General features: G+C 37.9%; 1 protein-coding gene across 50 annotated transcripts in view; it reads left to right on the top strand.

Moving 5' to 3' along the window:
• The window catches only part of ADGRL3 (adhesion G protein-coupled receptor L3), an 857,692-nt gene that overhangs the window by 674,319 nt on the left and 161,831 nt on the right, over positions 1-21,542 (top strand). For 37 of the 50 annotated variants that reach the window (XM_074039933.1, XM_074039928.1, XM_065545138.2 and 34 more), the window contains 3 exons: positions 2,141-2,443; positions 5,231-5,334; positions 20,349-20,534. In XM_074039933.1, coding sequence (XP_073896034.1) covers positions 2,141-2,443; positions 5,231-5,334; positions 20,349-20,534 — 593 coding nt within the window. The remainder of the gene's footprint in view (positions 1-2,140; positions 2,444-5,230; positions 5,335-20,348; positions 20,535-21,542) is intronic. The other 13 variants (XM_074039932.1, XM_045393280.3, XM_074039930.1 and 10 more) reach the window with 1 other exon arrangement.

The following is a 21,542-nucleotide window of genomic DNA, read 5'->3' as shown; positions in this document are numbered from 1 at the left end:
GGACCAAACACACATCCTCTTATCAGAAACCCATTTCCTAGATAACTAGCCCTCTCCCACAATAATGGTGTTAATCCATTCATGAGGGCAGATCCCTCAGGTCTTAATTCCCTCATAAAAGTTCCACTTTTCAACACTCTTGCACTGGGGATGAAGTTTCTAACACATGAAGTTTGGGGGACACATTTAAACTGTTGCATTCCCCAAGTAGTATGATGTCAAAAAGGTTTTTTCTGTCAGCTGGAAAAATCAGCACAAAATGTTCTTACATCTCAGCAGTGACACCACTGACACACTTTTTTTTTAAGCTAATACTTTCTAAAAATTTAGTTTTTAAGTTATTCAGTTTTCTTGATTGTAGGTAATGTTTTCTTTTTAAAACATTTGATTGATTATATATGCAAATTATAAATATTAGAGTCATTTTTATTGTGTATAGTTGTAAGCTTTCAATTGCACTTAGTATTTTGAAATATGTTATTAAATGTTATGTTGGGATTGTGTTATATGTTTAGTGTCAGCTTTGTTTTTTTAATCATGAGCTTTGATTTGGCAAAAGTAAATATTGAAATAACTGTATTGCCATTTTGCTCTGCTACTGCTTTCATTAACAAAAAGTTGATGATGGGGAGCTGAACATAGGTAGTGATGATTAGAAAGAAAAAAATAAGTGGATTTCAAATAAAGGCATGAGACAGAATCAAAAAGACTTGGTTATTTGGGAGATATAGTATATGTGGAAGAAGGAGGGAAAATAAGACACTCTGCCTTCTTGTATGAACTTTGAGTAGATGCAGTTCTGAACATTACCATTCATATGGAAAGGGACCATGAGAGAAAGAGAAGGAAAGCTGAGAAGACTGGGAGGGAAAATTGAAGAAAGAGGCAAACGGCATAATAAAAAGCATCACTTCAGAAAATACTGCAGTGTCAGTGATGAAATGTTCAAAAATATCCCATCCCTTCACCATCTCTATCCTGTTTCTTTGGAAGCTTTATATACACCAAATACATTGTGATGAACCTGGGACTTCCTTGGGGTAGCAGAGGTGAAGATATTTTAAGGGAAGTAGAAAATGAATTACAAACAGCTAGAGGCTCGTATCAGAATGCCCTACATCTCCTTCAACATGAGTGATCTTGAATCAGACTAGAACCAATATTCCTACAGTTTATTGCCAATAAGTGAGGTTAGCAGTAGTTTCTAATCTTACAGATAGGAATACAGTCTGTGTACAGGAAGGACAAGCATACTCTTGCATTCCCATGATGAGAATATGAATATATTTTCCCAGAAAGATGATTATTTGCAGTGGTTATTTCTGTAGTATGCCTATTCCTTGGAAATATAGGTTCAATTACCTGACAAAGAACCTAACTATCTTTATTTGGAACTTGGAATACACTTTCCCATTCAAAAAATCTTGTTAGAGGATAATTTAGAGTTGTAACCATTTGGAAACTACTTATACTGTATATTAATAAAAATCAAATTTGAAAATTGTGTGAAGGTGAGTCTGTTCTAAGAGCAATAAAGTAGATCACTAAGCTACTCCAATTTGTGATTAAGGAGACTATATTCAGAATTGCTCTTTATTTTTTAGCTTGTCAGCAGTTTAATTTGTTTCCTGGTTGTTTGTTTGTTTGTTTGTTTTTTGTTTTTTTTTTTGTTTTGTTTTTTGGCCTCTCCCCTGTTTGCTGCATATATAGAAATCCATATTACACTTCATGTGAAAATAAAATTTTATATAGTTCCCTCTTCTATACAAAGTTTGATAATTCTAAGGAGAGGGCTTAAAGTTTTAATCCTCTGATTCTCAAAAAGGCTGGGAGCATTAAGAAGCTTACTGAAGAGTTGAGTTGTGCTATAATTTTGTTTTCTAGGATTTGAGTTTCGAAGAACCATTAAAAAGCCTGTGTTTGGCAGTGATCAGTTGGTTGCTTTGATACTCAAGTGGCACCCTGATACCTTGGTATTGGCTTATTTTTGCCATGTTTAAAATGAAAATCAGGTTGAGGACTTCTAGAGCTTTAAAGCCCTTTCAACTGTCAAATAAAAATAATTTCTAAAGTGTTAGGACATCTTGAGGTCCTACTGTGAACAAGCAATGCAGGTGTTTTCTTTCTAATTTTATTTCAGATATCTCTACCACAGGACCCCTTGGCATGGGAAGCACGACCACCAGTACCACCCTTCAGACCACAACTTTGAGCCCAGGAAGGAGTACCACCCCGTCAGTGTCAGGAAGAAGAAACCGGAGTACTAGCACCCCATATCCAGCTGTTGAGGTGCTTGATGACATGACCACACACCTTCCATCAGCATCGTCCCAAATCCCAGCTCTCGAAGAGAGCTGTGAGCCTGTGGAAGCCCGAGAAATCATGTGGTTTAAGACCCGTCAAGGACAGATAGCAAAGCAGCCATGCCCTGCAGGAACTATAGGTATGTCTGTGCTAAAGCACTGAGTTAAAACTGTTGTGTTACTTTGGCTTTATTTTCTAGTGTTCTTTTCCTTTTCCTTCCTCCCTCCCTCCATCCCTCCCTCCTTGTCTCTCTTTTCTTTTCTTTTCTCTTTTCATTTCTTTTCTTTTGTCTTTTCTTTTTTCTTTTCTTTCTCTTTCTTTCTTTCTTTCTTCCATCTTTCTTTCCTCTTTCTTATTTTCATTACAACATATTTTATTACTTGACATTTGACTAAATTCTGAACTCAGCTAAATTATAATTTAAAGCTATCTATTTTCCAGTTTGAAAATGTAACCTGATTAAGTCACAGGTAACCTGTGAGATCTGCGTTTTGCCCTCATAGTCTCAGGTCTCTGGGTCAAGGTAAAGTTAGGCTGTAGATGTTCAGGCTACTCTAGAGGCTGAGCTTTTCTATGCAGCAGTCCAGAGGGGATTACTTGATTGCTGGGAGTTAGTCTCATGCTTATCACCAACCATCAGATATTGATTGCAGAAAATGAGGTCGAGGACTTCTATATTAGAAGATTATCATGGAAACGACCTAACATGTTACAAAAGAGAACGTTTGACTCTCCTTTTTATCAGCCATTGTAGTTGTCCTCTGATGGTCAAAGGCTCTTAACACTGTTGGGGACCACGCTGTAGGAGTCAACCTAGCACTCATGCATCCACCAGAGAACAATCCTGCATTGTTTCCTCTAGGGGATAGATAAGAACTCAATATTTCTTTTCTTTTTTTTTTTTTTTTTTGAGGTGGCATCTCAGTCTGTCGCCCAGGCTGGAGTGCAGCGGCATGATCTCGGCTCACCCTCTGCCTCCAGGGTTCAAGAGATTCTCCTTCCTCAGCTTCCTGAGTAGCTGGGATTACAGGCGCCCACCATCATGCCCAGCTAATTTTTGTGCGTGTGTATGTGTTTTTAGTAGAGACAGGTTTCGCCATGTTGGCCAGGCTGGTCTCAAACTCCTGACCTCAGGTGATCCGCCAGCCTCAGCTTCCCAAATTTCTGGGAGTATAGGCATGAACCACTGCGCCCGGCCTTCTTTGCCTATTTTATTACTGATATAATTCATAATATCTTCATATGGTAACCATATTATTATTTATTTTGCTTAAGCAAAGGTATTCTGATTTTCTTATTGTTGCATACATTGATATTCGTAAATGAATACTTGTCACGTTTGCATTATTCTCTAAAATATGTAAATAAGAGAAATTCACAATATATGTCACCTCGCATTCTCAGGGACTTTCTCCTTGGGTATTATTGATTTGGCTCCTTTAAGGAAAGAAGTTTTTTTTTAGAAAGTTCTGATATGGGTATATCATTTCATATTCCGTGGTATAGGAAATGGTGGGTGGGAAGACCAAAGGGTATCTTGATTTTTATAAAAAATACACTTTTTTCCAGCAAAATATTTAAAAACATTCAATAATATTCATTTTCTTTAAGAAAAAGAGGGAGAATATTTATTTGTAAAGTTTTCTGTGATCCTGGTATCAGAGAACAGTTGGGAGCCACCTTCTTTCTTAGCTCTGTTTCCTTAGTTCTAGGTTTCAGTTCCTTTACTTCTAAAAGAAAAATAATAATAGCCCCCTACTGCAGAACTTTGTTTTGAAGATTAGTGAAACACTTTATTTGAAAGCACTTTGCTCTGCAGAAATGTGTCATTATTTTTCTGTGACAATTGGAAAAGATATTTTCTGAAGCCCTCAGGGATTACTGTCAATACACCCCAGTCTCATTGTTACTCATCTCTGTCCATTCTGTTATGCCTTTGTCTAGGCCCCCACAGTCTGTCACTTGAATTATTGCAGTAGCTTCCTCACCATCACTCCATTACTCTCTGAAATTCATCTTCCATGTTCCTGCCAGAAATATCATTTCAAAACTCAAATTTGCTCATCATCTATCTCCTCTTTTAATATTCTCATTGATTTTCCAGCACCCACAGATGATAGAAAAGGGAGTTTATGATCTGGTTTACTTTTCCACTTTCATTAAATACAACTCCCCAGTCCAGTAGACCCCAGTTCAAAAAAACTTGACGTTTCCCAAAGAGCATATATTTTTCCACCTGGAATGGCCTTTTCCACCTTGTTTTTTTTTCTGAAAAACCTGCACACTTACTCCTTTAAGGCTCAGCTGCTACTTTTCCTCTACAAAGTCAAGCACTAAGCTCCACGGAGGCACATATCACATCATCTCACACATGAAATTCTTTAAAACAGTCCCCAGCTGGACACGGTGCCTCACGCCTGTAATCCCAGAACTTTGGGAGGACAAGGCAGGTGGATCACGAGGTCAGGAGTTTGAGACCAGCCTGGCCAATATGCTGAAACCCTGTTTCTACTAAAAATGCAAAAATTAGCCGGGCGTGGTGGGGTGCACCTGTAGTCCCAGCTACTTGGGAGGCTGAGGCAGGAGAATCACTTGAACCCGGGAGGCAAAGGTTGCGGTGAGCCGAGATCTTGCCACTGCCCTCCAGCCTGGGTGACAGAGCGAGACTCCGTCTCAAACAAAACAAAACAAAACAGTCCCCATACCTAATGTGGCTGCCACAAGTGCTTCAAATATATTGTATGTTTTTGTTTGGAGTACTACATTTCTCTAGTGCTAAATGCTTACCTGGCACTGTATCTGGTGTTTTAATAAACATTGTGTCAATTTAATTATCTCATTTTTACCTTTGCTCATTTTTAAATATACTATGGATGTGAAGTCATTCTCAGAAAAAGAAACAGATATATTTCTCTCATTATTATAGGTGTATCAACTTATCTATGCCTTGCTCCTGATGGAATTTGGGATCCCCAAGGACCAGATCTCAGCAACTGTTCTTCTCCTTGGGTCAATCATATAACACAGAAGGTAAATCTTGTGACTAACAAGAAAGTCTTTGCTAAAACTATGTTATCTGCTGTTGATGATAGCTGTTGGAAACAAAACAGTCAAGAATTCTTTTAAAATCAATGTAGAAAAATTCTTCCATTTTAATTTAATTTCACATTTAATGACAACCTCTAATACGTTATGAGCTAATTCTAGAATTTTGTTGTTTTTAAAGTGCAAATCCATGAATTTCCTCTTATATTGCTTATAATAATTTTATTATTAATAAAATTTCTATGGTATTGTGAACTACCGATATAAAAGTCCAAGAGGCATTATAAATTAAGCAAGTAAAAGTTTCTAGCATACATACATATGGGTTTTCCTGTGGAAATAATAATTATAATTTTTCAAAGTCTACCTTTGGAATCTTAAGGCATCTGATTAATGTTCTGTAACCTAGTCATTTATCAGTGTTAAAAGGATACACATGTGTGACAGAATCTTGCAGACTCAAATTTTCAGAGCTTATTTGGTTGCAATATGTTGAACATTTTTATTATTAATGCACTGTGGGGCTTTGAATTGATTTCATTACAAACAGAGACCAGATGTGCATTTATGCCAAAAGGGTTATGGGATGAATCCTTATTATAGCAATTTATGTGAATTTATGCACTCCTAAAATGGAGAGTCCTTCTATGGCACATTAGCTATGCTGAGGAATTTCTGAGAGAGATTTTCCTGAGAAATATTACAAATGATGACCTTACTAAAAGCCTGCCTGTGCCATTTGCTGTTTTCTCTATTTGTTTTTAACCAGACTTATCCTCAATAATATACTGTATAATAATCCATAAATATCTACCCAGTAGATCATTTAGCAGATGAGCCATAACTATCTATTTACCCTAAATCATGGAAGAATAGTGGTTATATTGACTCTAGTTACCCTCTTACATATGCATCTCCATACTTGTTGCTATTCATAATGATGCTTCTCCAATTTCAGCACTGTTCCTGCCACAGTTTTTATGTCCTTTGATTTTATTACAATGTAGCTCAGACCCCAGGGCAAATAACTCTTGCTGGATGTGATCAGATTAAAAGATCAGTAGCATATCTCCTTGCATTAGCAATTCTTTAAAAACAGTCCCTAGATACTTAGCCCAGGGGTTAATATAAATTCAATAATAATTCTTCTAGAAGGCTGAATGTTTTCACGATAATTTCTGAATATAGTTGGATCATTTTATTGTAGAAATTACTAGGTGACTTTAACTGATAATGATGCTTAATTCTTTTCTTTTCTCTGCAGCCCAGCTAATCTTAGGACAAAAGATAATTCAAAGACCAGACAGCTGTTGTCCATTTGATTTATAGACAGGATGTTTTTGTTTTGTAAAAAAATACCTCCTATTCTTCCAGGGCATTTTTGTTTCATCCTGTAGAGTCTACAAAACTATGTTATGTGATCATTACATTTAAACTTAAATAACTTAGGTAATTGGAACTTATAAAAAAAATCTTAGATTGATTACTCAAAAATTTATAAAGTCTTAAAAAGTGCAGCAAGAGACTTTTGAGCACTCTGAATCAGCTTATGTAACTTGTCCAAGGTCAGTGGTGGAGCTGGTATTTGGTGGAGAAGAAGTCAGTGGTGGAGAAGGTAGTTGAGACTACTTTCATGAAGACATCATACTTAACCACAACACTGGTTAAACCATGGATAGCTTGTGATTGGCTTCATAGCCTTACACTCAGTTACCTATGCTGTCCCTCTGCACTCTGCCTACCCTTTTACTTGGTTGTGTCCTTTATGCCTCCAAATATTTATGATACTCATTGGCTATAAATGATAGTTGAACAGGTTTCTTTACCACAAAACTCTAACACTTTTAAATATTAGTATTGAAAACTTCAAGAATCTGTTGTAGCATTCATAGGATTATTTGTCTATATTTTATCCTCCTCCTACCCAGGCTGTCTTTCATAGAATTCATCCCTTTTCTCATCTCCTTCCTCTCATTGTAATACCTGCGTAATACCAGAGTCCACACAGATGGAACACTTGAGGAGGTTTTGTTTACAAAGGTATGGGACAGTAAAGGCAAACTGCAAGGGATTGAGCAGGAACTCAGAGCTTGTAGCAGGGGAGGAGCTGTTCCCAACCCCAGGCCTGTAGAGTACCAGATCAAAGGAGTGACCAAAAATAAGGAGCTCTTTGTCCTTGGGAAGAAAGATGATCTTAAGGCAAGGGACACAGCTTAGCCCCAGGTGGCCATTCAGAAAGGAATCCAGGTGAATGAATACCCTGACCTTACTTACCGTCCACTGTCCATTTACCTGCCAAGCCACCCCACTGGCCAAACCCAACCAGAAGCCAAAGAAGGACACACTTAATGACTACCTTGTAAGTCCGCCTTGTAGGGCAGAAGGCAGGATGGAGGAGGGTAGAGTAGCCCTGAACTAGCAAATGGAAGGTACCCAACATAGTCCTTGGCTTTTCTCCACTCCCTTCTCTCACCCTTCTTCCTTTTCCCATTGAATCAGCATTGTTGTCTAGGGTAAGCGCTCATGGCTCATCATCTAGAGCCAAGAAGATTAAGGACACAGACACACGCAAGGAGTGAGTTTAGGAGCAGAGGTTTAATAGGCAAAAGAAGCGAAAGGAGAACAGCTCTCTCTCTTGTGAGAGAGAGGGGCTCCAAAATGGGAATTCCAACCTGGAGTGGTAGTTCACCGGATTTTATAGGTAGGCTTGAGGAGATGGTGTCTGATTTATGTAAGGCCCAAGATTGGTTGGACCAGGTGTGACATTTACATAGCCTGCAGGGAAGGCTGGAAGGCTAGCCACCCCACCCTAATCTTTTTTTTTTTTTTTTTTGAGATGAAGTCTCGCTCTGTCACCCAAGCTGGAGTACACTGGCACTGTTTTGGCTCACTGCAACCTCCACCTCCCAGGTTCAAGCAATTCTCTTGCCTCAGCCTCCCAAAGCTGGGACTACAGGCGCACACTGCAACACCTGGCTAATTTTTTGTATTTTAGTAGAGATGAGGTTTCACCATGTTGTCCAGGCTGGTCTCAAACTCCTGAGCTCAGGCAGTCTGCCTGCTACGGCCTCCCAAAGTGCTAGGATTAGAGGAGTGAGCCATCATGCCCCACCACACTAATCTTATTATGCAAATAGGCTTTCCACTTGGCCTGCCATGTTGCCTGCTCCTTACTGTGCACGTGGCTGGCAAAGGGAAGGAGCTGCCATTTTGAACATGCCTAGTCCCAGGTAGCCTTCTCTTGTCAGCACAGCTGCCAGCAATCACCTGTGCAAGCTTCTAGCTTGCCTTTCTATGTCTGCAGCTTGATTTTACAGGCTACTCTTTGTTAGAAAAGAAATGATTTTGGGGCCGCTTTTCTTTAAGAGGAAAACCTTACTGAGGACTTTCTTACCCTAACTGCCTAAATAATTTCTTTTTAATTCCTGTATCACCATCTCCTTCTCTTTCCTTTGCCCTTCACCTCCCCTCTCCTCCCTCTTTGATTTCCTTTTTCCCACACACTCTTTGCTCTGATCTCCTACCTCTTTCCATTTCTGCAACTGATTTTTTTCTGCCGTCTACCACGTTGAAAAATTGAAGTCAAATAGATATCTTTAATGTTTCATTCTTCCTGCTACCCTCCCCCTGCTGCCAGTATAGTTTTGTGAATTTCAAACTCGTAAAGCAAAGAAACGCTTTTTACCCCCAATGGAAACACAAGTGAAAAAAACACAATATACACATGCAAAGAAAAAAAAAGTATATATTTGAAATGCTAGTTTTCTTCTTCTCAGGGATTTTGTGAATTAATGTACCCTGAAGGGTGAGTCCACTTGGACTGCTGTGGTTTATGGTTAAAAAAACAAACAAGGCCGGGCACAGTGGCTCACATCTGTAATCCCAACACTTTGGGAGGCTGAGGCAGGCAGATCACGAGGTCAGGAGATCGAGACCATCCTGGCTAACACAGTGAAACCCCATCTCTACAAAAAAATACAAAAAATTAGCCAGGTGTGGTGGCAGGCGCCTGTGGTTCTAGCTACTCGGGAGGCTGAGGCAGGAGAATGGTGTGAACCCAGGAGGCGAAGCTTGCAGTGAGCCAAGATCATGCCACTGTACTCCAGCCTGGGCTACAGAGTGAACCTCCATCTCAAAAAAAAAAAGAAAAAAAAAAAAAATTAAAATTAAAATTAAACTACAAACCATAGACGAGGTAGCTTATAAACAACAGAAGTATATTTTCCATGGTTCCAGAGGCTGGAAAGTCCAAGATCAAGGTGCCAGCAGATCCTTTGTCCAGTGAGGGTCTGCTTTCTGGTTCATCAGCAGCACCTTCTCACTGAATCCTCACATGGTGGAAGGGACAGCTCTCTGGGGCTTCATTTATAAGGGCACTAATCCCAGTCATTAGGGCTCTGGCCTCATGACCTAATCCCTTCCCACAGGCCCCACCTCTTAACACTATCACATTGAGGATTCAATGTTAACATGTGAATTTTAGAGGGACATAAACTTTCAGATCACTGCAACCTCCTTCTCATCTTTACAGTGCTCCGGAGAACTCCTAAGAATGTTGAAGGAAAGAGCACTGACCTGAGGATCTTGATTGTTGAGTTATGGTGGACATATCATTAACCTCTGGATTGGTTTCCCCTTTCGTAAAATAGAGTAGATCATTAATTTTAGTGCTCACTAAATTTTAGACATACAGTGCTCACTGTATGTCACCACCATTATAGATTGCATAGGTAGCAGTTATACTCAACTAAATGAACCAAGTTGCTGACTTTAGTTCAAAATAGGAAATCTTACGTTTACATTTTCTTGAAAACATGAATTATGTTTTTTTTTCCCCCAGCAATCAGGCCACGTGGGAGAAAACAGCTAAAGAATCTTGATGGTTTCAACTCACAAATGAATTTGAGTCACTTATGTACTTGTGAAGTTAGAGATTAAGTTCTGTGTGACACCTAAGAGTGGATTACTTTTCACTAGAGAAGATGTAAGCTTTTAAAGTTAGAATATCACAAAGGAATTTGTTGTAAATAAACCAGCTGGATACATTCATAAATATGAGATTTAATTTAAAAAATTATTTGTGCAGAAGAGAAAGGAGGAAAATCATAAGTTGTACACAAGGTTACCTTTACTCCAACAATGAGATAGAGAAAAGGAGAGCGAAAGGGAGATGAAAAGGCAGGCCAGTAGGCAGGTGGATGGAAGTCTTGATGGATGTACGTGGATGGATGGATGAATGGATGGAAAAGTAGGTAGAAGGGCTGGGCACGGTGGCTCACGCCTGTAATCTCAACACTTTGGGAGGCCGAGGCGGGCAGATCACGAGGTCAGGAGATCGAGACCATCCTGGCTAACATGGTGAAACCCTGTCTCTGCTAAAAATACAATAAATTAGCCGGGCGTGGTGGCGGGTGCCTATAGTCCCAGCTACTCGGGAGACTGAGGCAGGAGAATAGCGTGAACCCAGGAGGTGGAGCTTGCAGTGAGCCGAGATGGCGCCACTGCACTCCAGCCTGGGCGACAGAGTGAGACTCCATTTCAAAAAAAAAAAAAAAAAAAGGGAGAAAAGTAGGTAGAAGAATAAATGAATAGATAGGTACATAAATAGATACATATCTGTATACATATCTACATACACTGGAAGAGAGATATATGTCTTCAAATTAATGTTTTAAAAAAAGTTTCCAGTTTTTATTGAAAGCCAACAAGTTGGCTTAGAGCCATGCCTCCTGAAACATGAAGGCAAAATATCCCATTTCTCACCTATTTTAATGACTGCTGTAAAATCATAGTCTCTTGCCTCAGCTTGATCTCCAGCTTGCACTCAATTTTTCAAAAAGGAGACTATTTTGCATACTTTTAAAGAAAGCATTGTGCTTTATAACTTCACCCATCTTTTTTCACTTCAAGTTTGGTGGTAGTACAGTTCTGTATAGCTTCCTTATTTACATGCAAAGGGAAGTCAGCTTCCTACTCCATTGCCTGATTCCACTATTACATGAAAAAGAATTGTCAATGTTGTAATGGTGAGAATAGCCTCTTCCTATTTCTAAGAAACCAAAGTGCCTCTGTTTCTGTTTGTATACAAGTTACTGATAGATTTTCAGATAATGCAAGGTTATTCCTTACTTTCTAAAGAAGAGGGATGTGAAAATCTAGAAAGAATGTAGCTACTTTACAACATAAGTCAGTTATCTCCCCTAAAAACTAGGTCGAATCCTGTCTCCTGTATCTTAAATTCCCCATTCTATCTTCCTTAGATCTAGCATGAAATAAAAGTAAATTGCTTCTTTATTTTGTCAGAGATGAGTGGCAATTCCAAAATTTTACACTTATTTAACTTACGTTTAATTGTAAGATAGAAGCATTTTGTTGCTTGTATACCCATTTGACTCAGATTTATGGTAAAATAGATCTCAAAGAAATGGTAGCTATGTACTTGAACACTGTGTGTAATTCCTTTATAAATTGTTTTGGCCCTTGATTAGTGGTTGATATAATAAAATCTCAATGCTGATTTTTTAAAAATTGCTTTGACTTGTATCCAAATTTAAAATGTTATCTGTCTCCGTCATAATTATTATTTTTAACTAAAGCTGCCGGGTTTTCCCTCCCTGATTCAAGTCCTAGATATAATCCCACCATATCAATATAGGCATTAATTTACTAATCCTCACAAAACTTGTAACATTTCTCAGTGTGTATTGCTTATTTCTGAGAAAAATTTTAGTAGAATTTAGCAAAAGAAGTTAGTGAGGTCTTTAAGCTGTGAGATATAGAATAAATGTGTTTCAGCCCTGCCTATGTGCACAGAAAACTTGAGGCACATTCAACGTATATATATATATATTTGTATGGAAATAAGATCATTATAGTCTGCAATAACTGGAGTAAGAGAAGTAAACAGGGTGATCAGAAAGAGATTCACTTTGGATGCCACTGGAGAGGATGTGGGCCGTGACAGCCGGACAGAAAATGTGGCCATGAAACTGAATTGGGAGCAGCTATGGGAGAAATCAGTTAATGGTACCACCGTGTAGTTAGGAAAACCAGAAACCCAAGGATGGCTTTTGGTGCCTCCCTCTCCTTCCCCTCCTGCACCCAGTCAGACACTAGTCCTGTCAGGTGTAACTGTAAATTCCTCTCAGGCCAGGCCACTGCTTTTCACTTCTCTCCATACCCACTACCCCAATCCATAGCAATTTCTCCTCACCCAGATCTCCTTTCATTCACTCCTGAACCCTCTAATCCTTTCCCCTGAATTTGACTTCAAATACAAACCTAATTTGGCATATCCCATGTAAGCTCTTCAGGACCTTCCCATTATTCTTAACATAATTCCCCAAATCTTCATGATAACTTCTAAACCAGAACTACTTAATCCTGTCCTTGCTCACCTCTCCAGCTGCCTAAACACCAGATATGGTGCCCTTTGTGCAATTTCCCTAAGATTGCATGCCCCTCCCTCCTAAAAGCTGTTCCCTCTGCCCAGATGCCCCCACCCACATCCCAATCTAATTTCTTCTTTCTGTTCCATCTCAAATTAAACATTCTTCCTCAGAGAAGCATTTCCATGCCAGGTTAAAATGTCTTCAAACTACTCTACCACACTGGGATTCTGTATTGCTCTCAACAAAATTAAAATTATATATTTGTACAGTTAAATTCTTAATAACTATTTCCATGGCTAGTATATAAACTCCCTCTCATTAGAAAGCATTTTATTCAACACTGACCTTAGCACAGGGCTATAGAGATTCAAATGTTTATCAAAGAACAAATGAATATATAGGCTGAATGAACAATCATTGAAATAATAGATGGATGGATAAGCAGATGGAGATAGCTAGACAAAAACATACGGATATGCAGGTAGCAATACTGGATTCTGAAAGTATAAAAATTTTTTTTTTCTTCTTATCGTACCTAGTACTATGTCTACTCAAGCCATGTTTATTTTAGATCTTACTTTTTATGTATCATATTCTTGGCTTATTCTTTCCCCTCAATAGCACCGATTAGTATTCCATTGTACCTTGTATCCCTCGACTTTTATCTTTTAAGATTTCACTTGGTAGTTACTTCTTCTTGCCGTCCCTCGGCTTTGTGGTTGTTCTCTATTCCCATAATACCTCATACACATTCCTGTCACAACAACTGAATTGTTGTGAACTCATATGATCTTTTACACACCTCACTCCAACCCCATGAGTGCAAGAGTTGTGTAAGATTCATCTTTATTTCCTCAGGAAATAACAAGTGTGCAAAGAATCATTGAAAGAATGAAACATTTTTGCTATGATTTCTTCACTTTAAGATGAAGAGAGGGCCTGTAGTCCCACCTACTCGGGAAGCTGAAGCAGGAGGACTGCTTGAGGCCAGGAGTTCAAGGCTGCAGTTAGCTGTGATTGTGCTGCTGCACTCCAGCTTGGTAAATAGAAAAAAAAAAAAAGAATAGAGGGTCAGAAAATAATTTGTTATAGCAGTTTTTATTTTACCCTAAAAAGGTACTTTTCATATTTTTACTATAAACGTATTTATTTATTTATTCATTAAAGACAAGGTCTTACTCTGTACTCTGTCACCCAGGCTGGAGTGCTGTGGCATGGCCATGACTCCCTATAACCTTAACCTCCCAGGATGAAACAATTCTCCCACCTCAATCTCTCAAGTAGCAGGGACCACTGTGGGCCCTGAGAATTTTTTTTTTTTTTTTTTTTTTTTTTAAATTTTGTAGACATGGGGCTTCCCTAGGTTGCCCAGGCTGGTCTCCAGCTCCTGAGCCCAAGTGATCTTCCTGCATTGGTCTCCCAAAGTACTGGGATTACAGGTGTGAGCCACCATGCCCAGCCTACAAAATTTTTTTTTTTTTTTTTTGAGACGGAGTCTGGCTCTGTTGCCCAGGCTGGAGTGCAGTGGCCGGATCTCAGCTCACTGCAAGCTCCGCCTCCCGGGTTCCCGCCATTCTCCTGCCTCAGCCTCCCGAGTAGCCGGGACTACTGACAGGCGCCCGCCACCTCGCCCGGCTAGTTTTTTTGTATTTTAAGTAGAGACGAGGTTTCACCGTGTTAGCCAGGATGGTCTCGATTTCCTGACCTCGTGATCCGCCCGCCTCGGCCTCCCAAAGTGCTGGGATTACAGGCGTGAGCCACCGCACCCAGCCCCTACAAATATTTTTATAACCTATTTGCACTTCAGTTTTTTTTTTCCTTCCAACATTTTTGTTGTTAAACATTGAATTCCAGGGCTCTTTTGAAGGATTAAGTTTATTGTTCACAAACAACAACAACAAAAACCCCACTTCTTGAATGCTAAAATACAGTTACTATTTATAAGAGAATTCATTAGTGATTTTCTTATTTTATTTATTGATTTATAAAACTACACTGTTGTTGACACATATATGGACAGATGAATTTGCCTGGCTGTTTTTTGTAGAGATGGGGTTTCAATGTGTTGCCCAGGCTGGTCTTGAACTGCTGAGCTCAAGTGATCCGCCCACCTCAGGCTCCCAAAGTGTTAGGATTACAGGTGTGAGCCATCCACCTGGCCTTCATTATTATCTTTTGTATTGAGAACAATTACATTTTGACTTGTTGGTCATCTACATTTTCAACTTTTTCATTACTGCACATAAAGAAAATGTTTAATTTTTTTCTGCCCTTTTATATTGATAAATTTTTATATAAGGGAATTACATAGGCCTTCTTTTCCACCTTTTCATTTCCCACTCCAATAATGTAATAATTCATATTGAAAACTATACTTGTATAACCACACAGAAAAAAGAAAAAAGAAATGGAATTACAATAGGAAAATACCAGTACCATTATTTCATTTTTTTCTCTATTTGATGACTAATTTTGCTATTCATAATGATCACCGATAGATGTAATTAAAGTCAATACTTGTATCCTTAGTTTTGAAGATGTATTGATGAAGAAAAAAGGATTACCTAATTTAGTAGATCTCAAACTTTTGTCACCGTAGTATATTTAAAACCGTAGTATATTTTATGATTCACCGTAGTGAATCATAAAACCTCAGAGGTCCATCAAACTGACTTTTTTTCTTATAGAAATGATATTGTATGGTAACAAAGACAGAGAAAGAAACTTAATAATAATAACAACAAAATAATTACATAAGAACCCATGATTAACAAAATAAAACAATAGTAATTCTACAAACATATTCATTATTATAAGAGTATAATAGGTGAAAAATTATAACCTGCAAGACACTATGAATGGCACATTAATTAAAATAACGTCCCTTTGGAAAATTATAGGAATTCCAGCTATCTTAGATATCTCCATGCCCAGTGGGGGAGTTTTCCAAAGTATCAGTTGTATCAGGTGTCCAGACTTCTTGATGGAATATTGAATTTGAATACTTACACTATACTGGCATCTCACTAAATTAATTAATGAACACTGAATTTTAGAATGTGTTACTTGATTTACTATATTATCAGTAAGTAGCCCTAATTTATGTACAGAAATTTAAACGTATGGACTTTAATCACATTTATATCACTTTATGAACACTTAAAAGTACATTCATGACCCACCAGTGGGCCACGAGTGCTACTTTGATCTACATTAAATTTGTTACATACATATCCTTGAACCCTATAATGTATTCCTTTTAGTCTTACAGGTATTTTAGGCAAAAAGACCCTGACCATATTTTACAAATTTCTTATACTGAGTCCTGATATTTTCTATTTTAAGAATTTCTTGAAAGTTGGACCAGGTGCAGTGGCTCACGCCTGTGATCTCGGCACTTTGGGAGGTCAAGGCGGGCAGATGGCTTGAGATCAGGAGTTCGAGACCAGCCTGGCCAACATGGCGAAACTTAATCTCTACTGAAAATACAAAAATTAGCTGGGCATGGTGGCATGTACCTGTAATCCCAGCTACTCAGGAGACCAAGGCATGAGAATCGCTTGAACTGGGGAGGCAGAGGTTGCAGTGAGCTGAGATCATGCCACTGCTCTCCAGCCTCAGAGACAGAGGAAGACTCTGTCTCAAAAAAAAAAAAAAAAAATTCTAGAAAGTATTGATTATATAATAATTGTTTAAAATATTTTTCATGTAAAATTTTAACATTATAGGTAAGGATTTTTCTTTTGATTCTCCCTTTTTAGGCTTTGTTCTATATATTTAAATATATAGAAATGCACATATATAAACACAAATATTGTATATATTATTTCTTTTTCACAAGTAGCATATTTACAATTACTTATGTAGTGTGTTTATATTTCTCAATAGCATGCAAATATTTATTAGCATGTATATGTAAATAACTTTCATATCTGCATTTAACTCAACAATATAGCCTGAAGATTAATCTTCACATTATTGATCTCATTCATAATTTTAAACTGTTGGATAATATTTCATGGTATGGAATATTTCATGGATCAGATGGTAGTGGATTATCAGAATTTATTAACATTAGTGTCAATATACTTGCTATACAACCCCCTCACTGCCAAATTTGACTGGCTTAATTTAAAAAATTAATTAAAAGAAAATTCCAAGGTATGAATCTTCCTGCAGAGTTTTATATAGTCATAATCCATTTTATTGTTTATCATAAACAAGCTGGAATCAACATCCTTGAACATTTCTCTTTGTATATCTGTGGGATTATTTCTTATGGTTGATACTTTGAGTTACACAGTCTTCACATGTCAAAGTTTAATAGACAATGGTAATTTACTGTCATAGGAGCAATACAAATATACACTACCAATAGTAGTTTATGAAGGTGATATTTGTTGAAACAAACCCTTGCCACCACTTAATGATATTAAATCCTTTTTGTTTTGTTTTGTTTTTACTTTTTGAGTTAGGCTTTTCTATATACATGAGAATATGACTGTAAATAATTTAGGTGTTCTAATCAGTTTAATTAATTTATTGTTTCTTTAACATTCAATCCTGATGCAAACGCTAAGCATCCCAAGTAGATCATTATAACCGATAACCTACCTATTTAAATAAGAGTTTTACTTGTCCCCCTTTTAGCTTTCTGAATAGCCATTAGTGAAACAACTTACAGAGAGTATGGCTTTCTCTTTGTGTTCTCATTTTCTGTGTTGGACTACCTTTAAAAAGGGGAAGAAAATAATTTTGTACATAATGACACTATTATATATTTAAATAGTAATGGTGTTACAGGAAAAGGCTTCGGATCCAGACCCCAAGAGGGGGCTTTTGGATCTTGCCCAAGAAAGAATTTAGAGCGAGTCCGCAGTGCAAAGCAAAAGCAAGTTGATTAAGAAAGTACAGTGGTGAAAGGATAGCTATTCCATAGGCAGTGTAGGACGTTCCCAAAAGTAAGAGGAGGAAAGCATCCACCCTAGATAAAATGCTTGTATATGTATATTTTTTCTAGTTAGTTAGTTAGTTAGTTAGTTAATTAGTTAGTGTGTTTGTTTTTGAGATAAGAGTCTGGCTCTGTCACCCAGGCTGGAGTGCAGTGGTGCAATCTGAGCTCAGGGCAACCTCCGCCTCCTGGGTTCAAGCAATTCTCCTGCCTCAGTCTCCCAAGTAGCTGGGGTTACAGGCACGCACCACCATGCCTGGCTAATTTTTGTATTTTTACTAGAGACGGGGTGTCACCATGTTGACCAAGCTGGCCTCAAACTCGACCTCGTGATACACCCGCCTCAGCCTCCCAAAGTGCTGGAATAACAGGCATGAGCCACCGTGCCCAGCCCAGTGCTTGTATATGTGTGTGTGTGTGTGTGTGTATTTATATATATGAGATAAAAAGAGATACTGGGGAGATGTGCTATGCTCCAAAGGTTTGTGATAAAGCGTTAATTTTCTTTTCTGTCTTTATTTTTTTTTTTTTTGGATACGCAGTCTCGCTCTGTCACCCAGGCTGGAGTGCAGTGGCACGATCTCGACTCACTGCAAGCTTCGCCTCCCGTATTCCTGCCATTCTCCTGCCTCAGCCTCCCGAGTAGCTGGGACTAAGGGCGTCTGCCACCACACCCGGCTAATTTATTGTATTTTTAGTAGAGACGGGGTTTCCCCATGTCGGCCAGGCTGGTCTCGATCTCCTGACTTCGTGATCCGCCCGCCTCAGCCTCCCAAAAGGCTGGGAGCCACCACATCCGGCTACTTTTCTTAATTACTATGTTTTGCAAAAATTAGTATTATTGTCTTTAAAGCAAAATTAGGAATGCCTTTGTTCTCTGGATATCGGGATATCTCCCAAGGCTGCGTCTGTTTAGCAAACATTACTAGTTTGTTCCCTTAACCATAAATATCTAGAAGCTAGGAATGCCTAACTTTCTGAGAATGCAAGTCAGCGAGTGCCGGCCTCATTTTCTTAGCCCTCACTCAAAATGCAGTTACTCTGGTTGGAAGGCCTCTGACAGTAGGACAGATTAAAGTTTGAAAAGATAATATCAAATTATTAAGAAACTCCTAGAGACTTGCAACTATAATCTCAGCGCTTTAGGAGGCCAAAGTAGAAGGATAGCATAAGACCAGGAGCCCCATCTCTACAAAATTTAAAAAAAAAAAAAAAAAAAATTAGCCATGCATAGTGGGTGCACACCCATAGTCCCAGCTACGTTGGAGGATGAGCTGGGAGGATGCCTTGAGCCCAGGAGTTCAAGGTTACAGTGAACTGTGATGAGCTATGATTGTGCCCCTGAACTTCTTCAGCCTGGGTGACAGTGAGACCTGCCTTACCAAAGAAAAAAAAAAAAAAAAAAAAAGCTGGGCGCGGTGGCTCATACCTGTAATCCCAGCACTTTGGGAGCCCGAGACGGGTAGATTGCCTAAGGTCAGGAGTTCAAAACCAGCCTGCCCAACATGGTGAATGAAACCCCCATACAAAAATTAGCTGAGCGTGGTGGCAGGCATCTGTAATCCCAGCTACTCGGAAGGCTGGGGCAGGAGAATCGCTTGAACCCAGGAGGCAGAGGTTGCAGTAAGCCGAGAGATTGCGCCATTGCACTCCAGCCTGGGTGACAAAGGGGAAACTCTGTCTCAAAAATAAATAAATAAATAAATAATAAATAAATAAATAAATAAATAAATAAATAAATAAAGAGTCTCTGGAAAGTGAGAATATAGAAAGGTGAAATAGAGGTGTTCATTATTTTTACTTTGTACACTTTTTATTTATTTAATGTAAATGTGTTATAGTCCTGTTTTACTTTTTTAATTTCAAAACAAAGAAGAGTATAACTTGGGAAATTACACTTATTTACTCATTCTTGTTTCTCATGACTTTCTTACCAATTAATATATATTCATATGTTTGAATTACCCATGGCTAACAAATTTGTTTTAATGATGATGACGTATTAGGTCTTTATCTATTTTAATATTTTTGGAGTGTTGACAATTTGACATATTCTTGTAGAATGTACTTGGAAAATCAGCATGTACTTTCAGAGAAAAAAAATACTAGAAACTAAGCAATAACATACCGGGAGAGAAATTCCTTATTCAGTTAGTAAGAAGACGAAAATCACTTTGAAAAGCCCAGATTTTATTTCTGGTAGAATTTTCACAGAGCTTAGCAGCTGATGAGTATTCACTGTGAACTAAGTGCTACACTAGACACAAAGGAAAATGTGTACGTGCCTCTGAGAACTTACAATGTGGTTGGGGATCCACAACACACAAGCAACTAAGTCAACTTCAGAAACTCACAGAGAAAAACCACAGGGCAAACCTTAGACTTAACTACCCAAATAGATAATTAAGGTAAACATGATTTTTCAAAGTAAGTTTCCTCAGGAGGAGCTTTCTGAAGACATGAGTTTAAAGTCAAGTTTTGAAGAAAAAGATGAATTCGCAGGAAAAATTGGGGAGTGTATTCCAGATGAAGATGGAGTTTAACAACTGTTTCTTTAATCAATCATTACAATTACAAGCAAACATGATCATTGAAAGAAACCAATAAAAGTATTTATGTGAGATCTCTTTCCTTTGTATTCCGTTTAAAAATTATAGTTGAAATCTGGTGAGACAGCTGCCAACATTGCTAGAGAGCTGGCTGAACAGACAAGAAATCACTTGAATGCTGGGGACATCAGCTACTCTGTCCGGGCCATGGACCAGCTGGTAGGCCTCCTAGATGTACAACTTCGGAACTTGACCCCAGGTGGAAAAGATAGCGCTGCCCGGAGTTTGAACAAGGTAAGGACCCCAATTATGTGTGTGTGTGTGTGGTGTGTGTGTATATATGTGTGTGTGTGTATATATATATGTCTTTAAAGTTTTCGTAAAATCAGAAAGACTTCACTGCTTAATTTTCCCCCTTCTATAGAATATAATCATTATAAAGAGAATCAAGTTATTTTCAATTCCTTTGTTATTTCGTTATAATAATAGAACTACGTGGTTCTTAATCTAAAGAAATGATAAATGATAATCTCTGTATATATATTTTGAATTTATAATTCTGTTTTCCATGGCAGTTATTCTGGTATGCTAAATTCAGAGAGGGTTAATGTACATAAATGCAGTTTCTTTTTTCTTTCAAACTTTTATGTTAAGATAATTGACAATGAAATAAATGTCTAATCAATAAGTAAGACTTTAGAACATAATAACAAGAAGATATTACAGATCTTCTTCTGGAAGGATGGATGGATCTCTAACATCCATTATAGATTATTTAAAAACTGAGATAATTTACCCTAATTAATAAAACTTTTAAAAAATTCATAAGGCAAGTAATTAAGTTTAATTTCTACTTCCTTTTAACTTTGAAATCACTCAGATTTTGTATCACTAACATTAAAATGTTAAAAGCTTAAATATTTTCCAGCAAATTTGAATTGTAATTAAAAAAATTATTTATGTTTTCAACTTCAGGGGAAATACATTTTATGAATTTTCATTTATATTTACATAAATGAAATAGGCATTTATTTACATAAACATTTAAAATATATTTCATATATTTATAAATAATATAATTATGTAACAAAATATCACATGGTGAATTAACCCCATGGTAAAACATATTAGCCTAGCTACCTTCAAATGACATGTGTTCCCTGACTGGCTGGCATTTGTATAGTAGAGATGTTCAATGATTGAAACTGAATTTTAGGGCCTTGAATATCATGATAGCCTTACTACTTTAAAAAAGAAGAATTTGACATTGCCAGACTAATATTCCTCTATGGAATTCACTAA

The sequence above is a fragment of the Macaca fascicularis genome, chromosome 5 (assembly GCF_037993035.2).
Source record: "Macaca fascicularis isolate 582-1 chromosome 5, T2T-MFA8v1.1".
Classification (NCBI taxonomy): domain Eukaryota; kingdom Metazoa; phylum Chordata; class Mammalia; order Primates; family Cercopithecidae; genus Macaca; species Macaca fascicularis.
The sequence above is the reverse complement of the archived record's forward strand: the minus strand, read 5'-3'. Positions and strand labels throughout refer to the sequence as shown.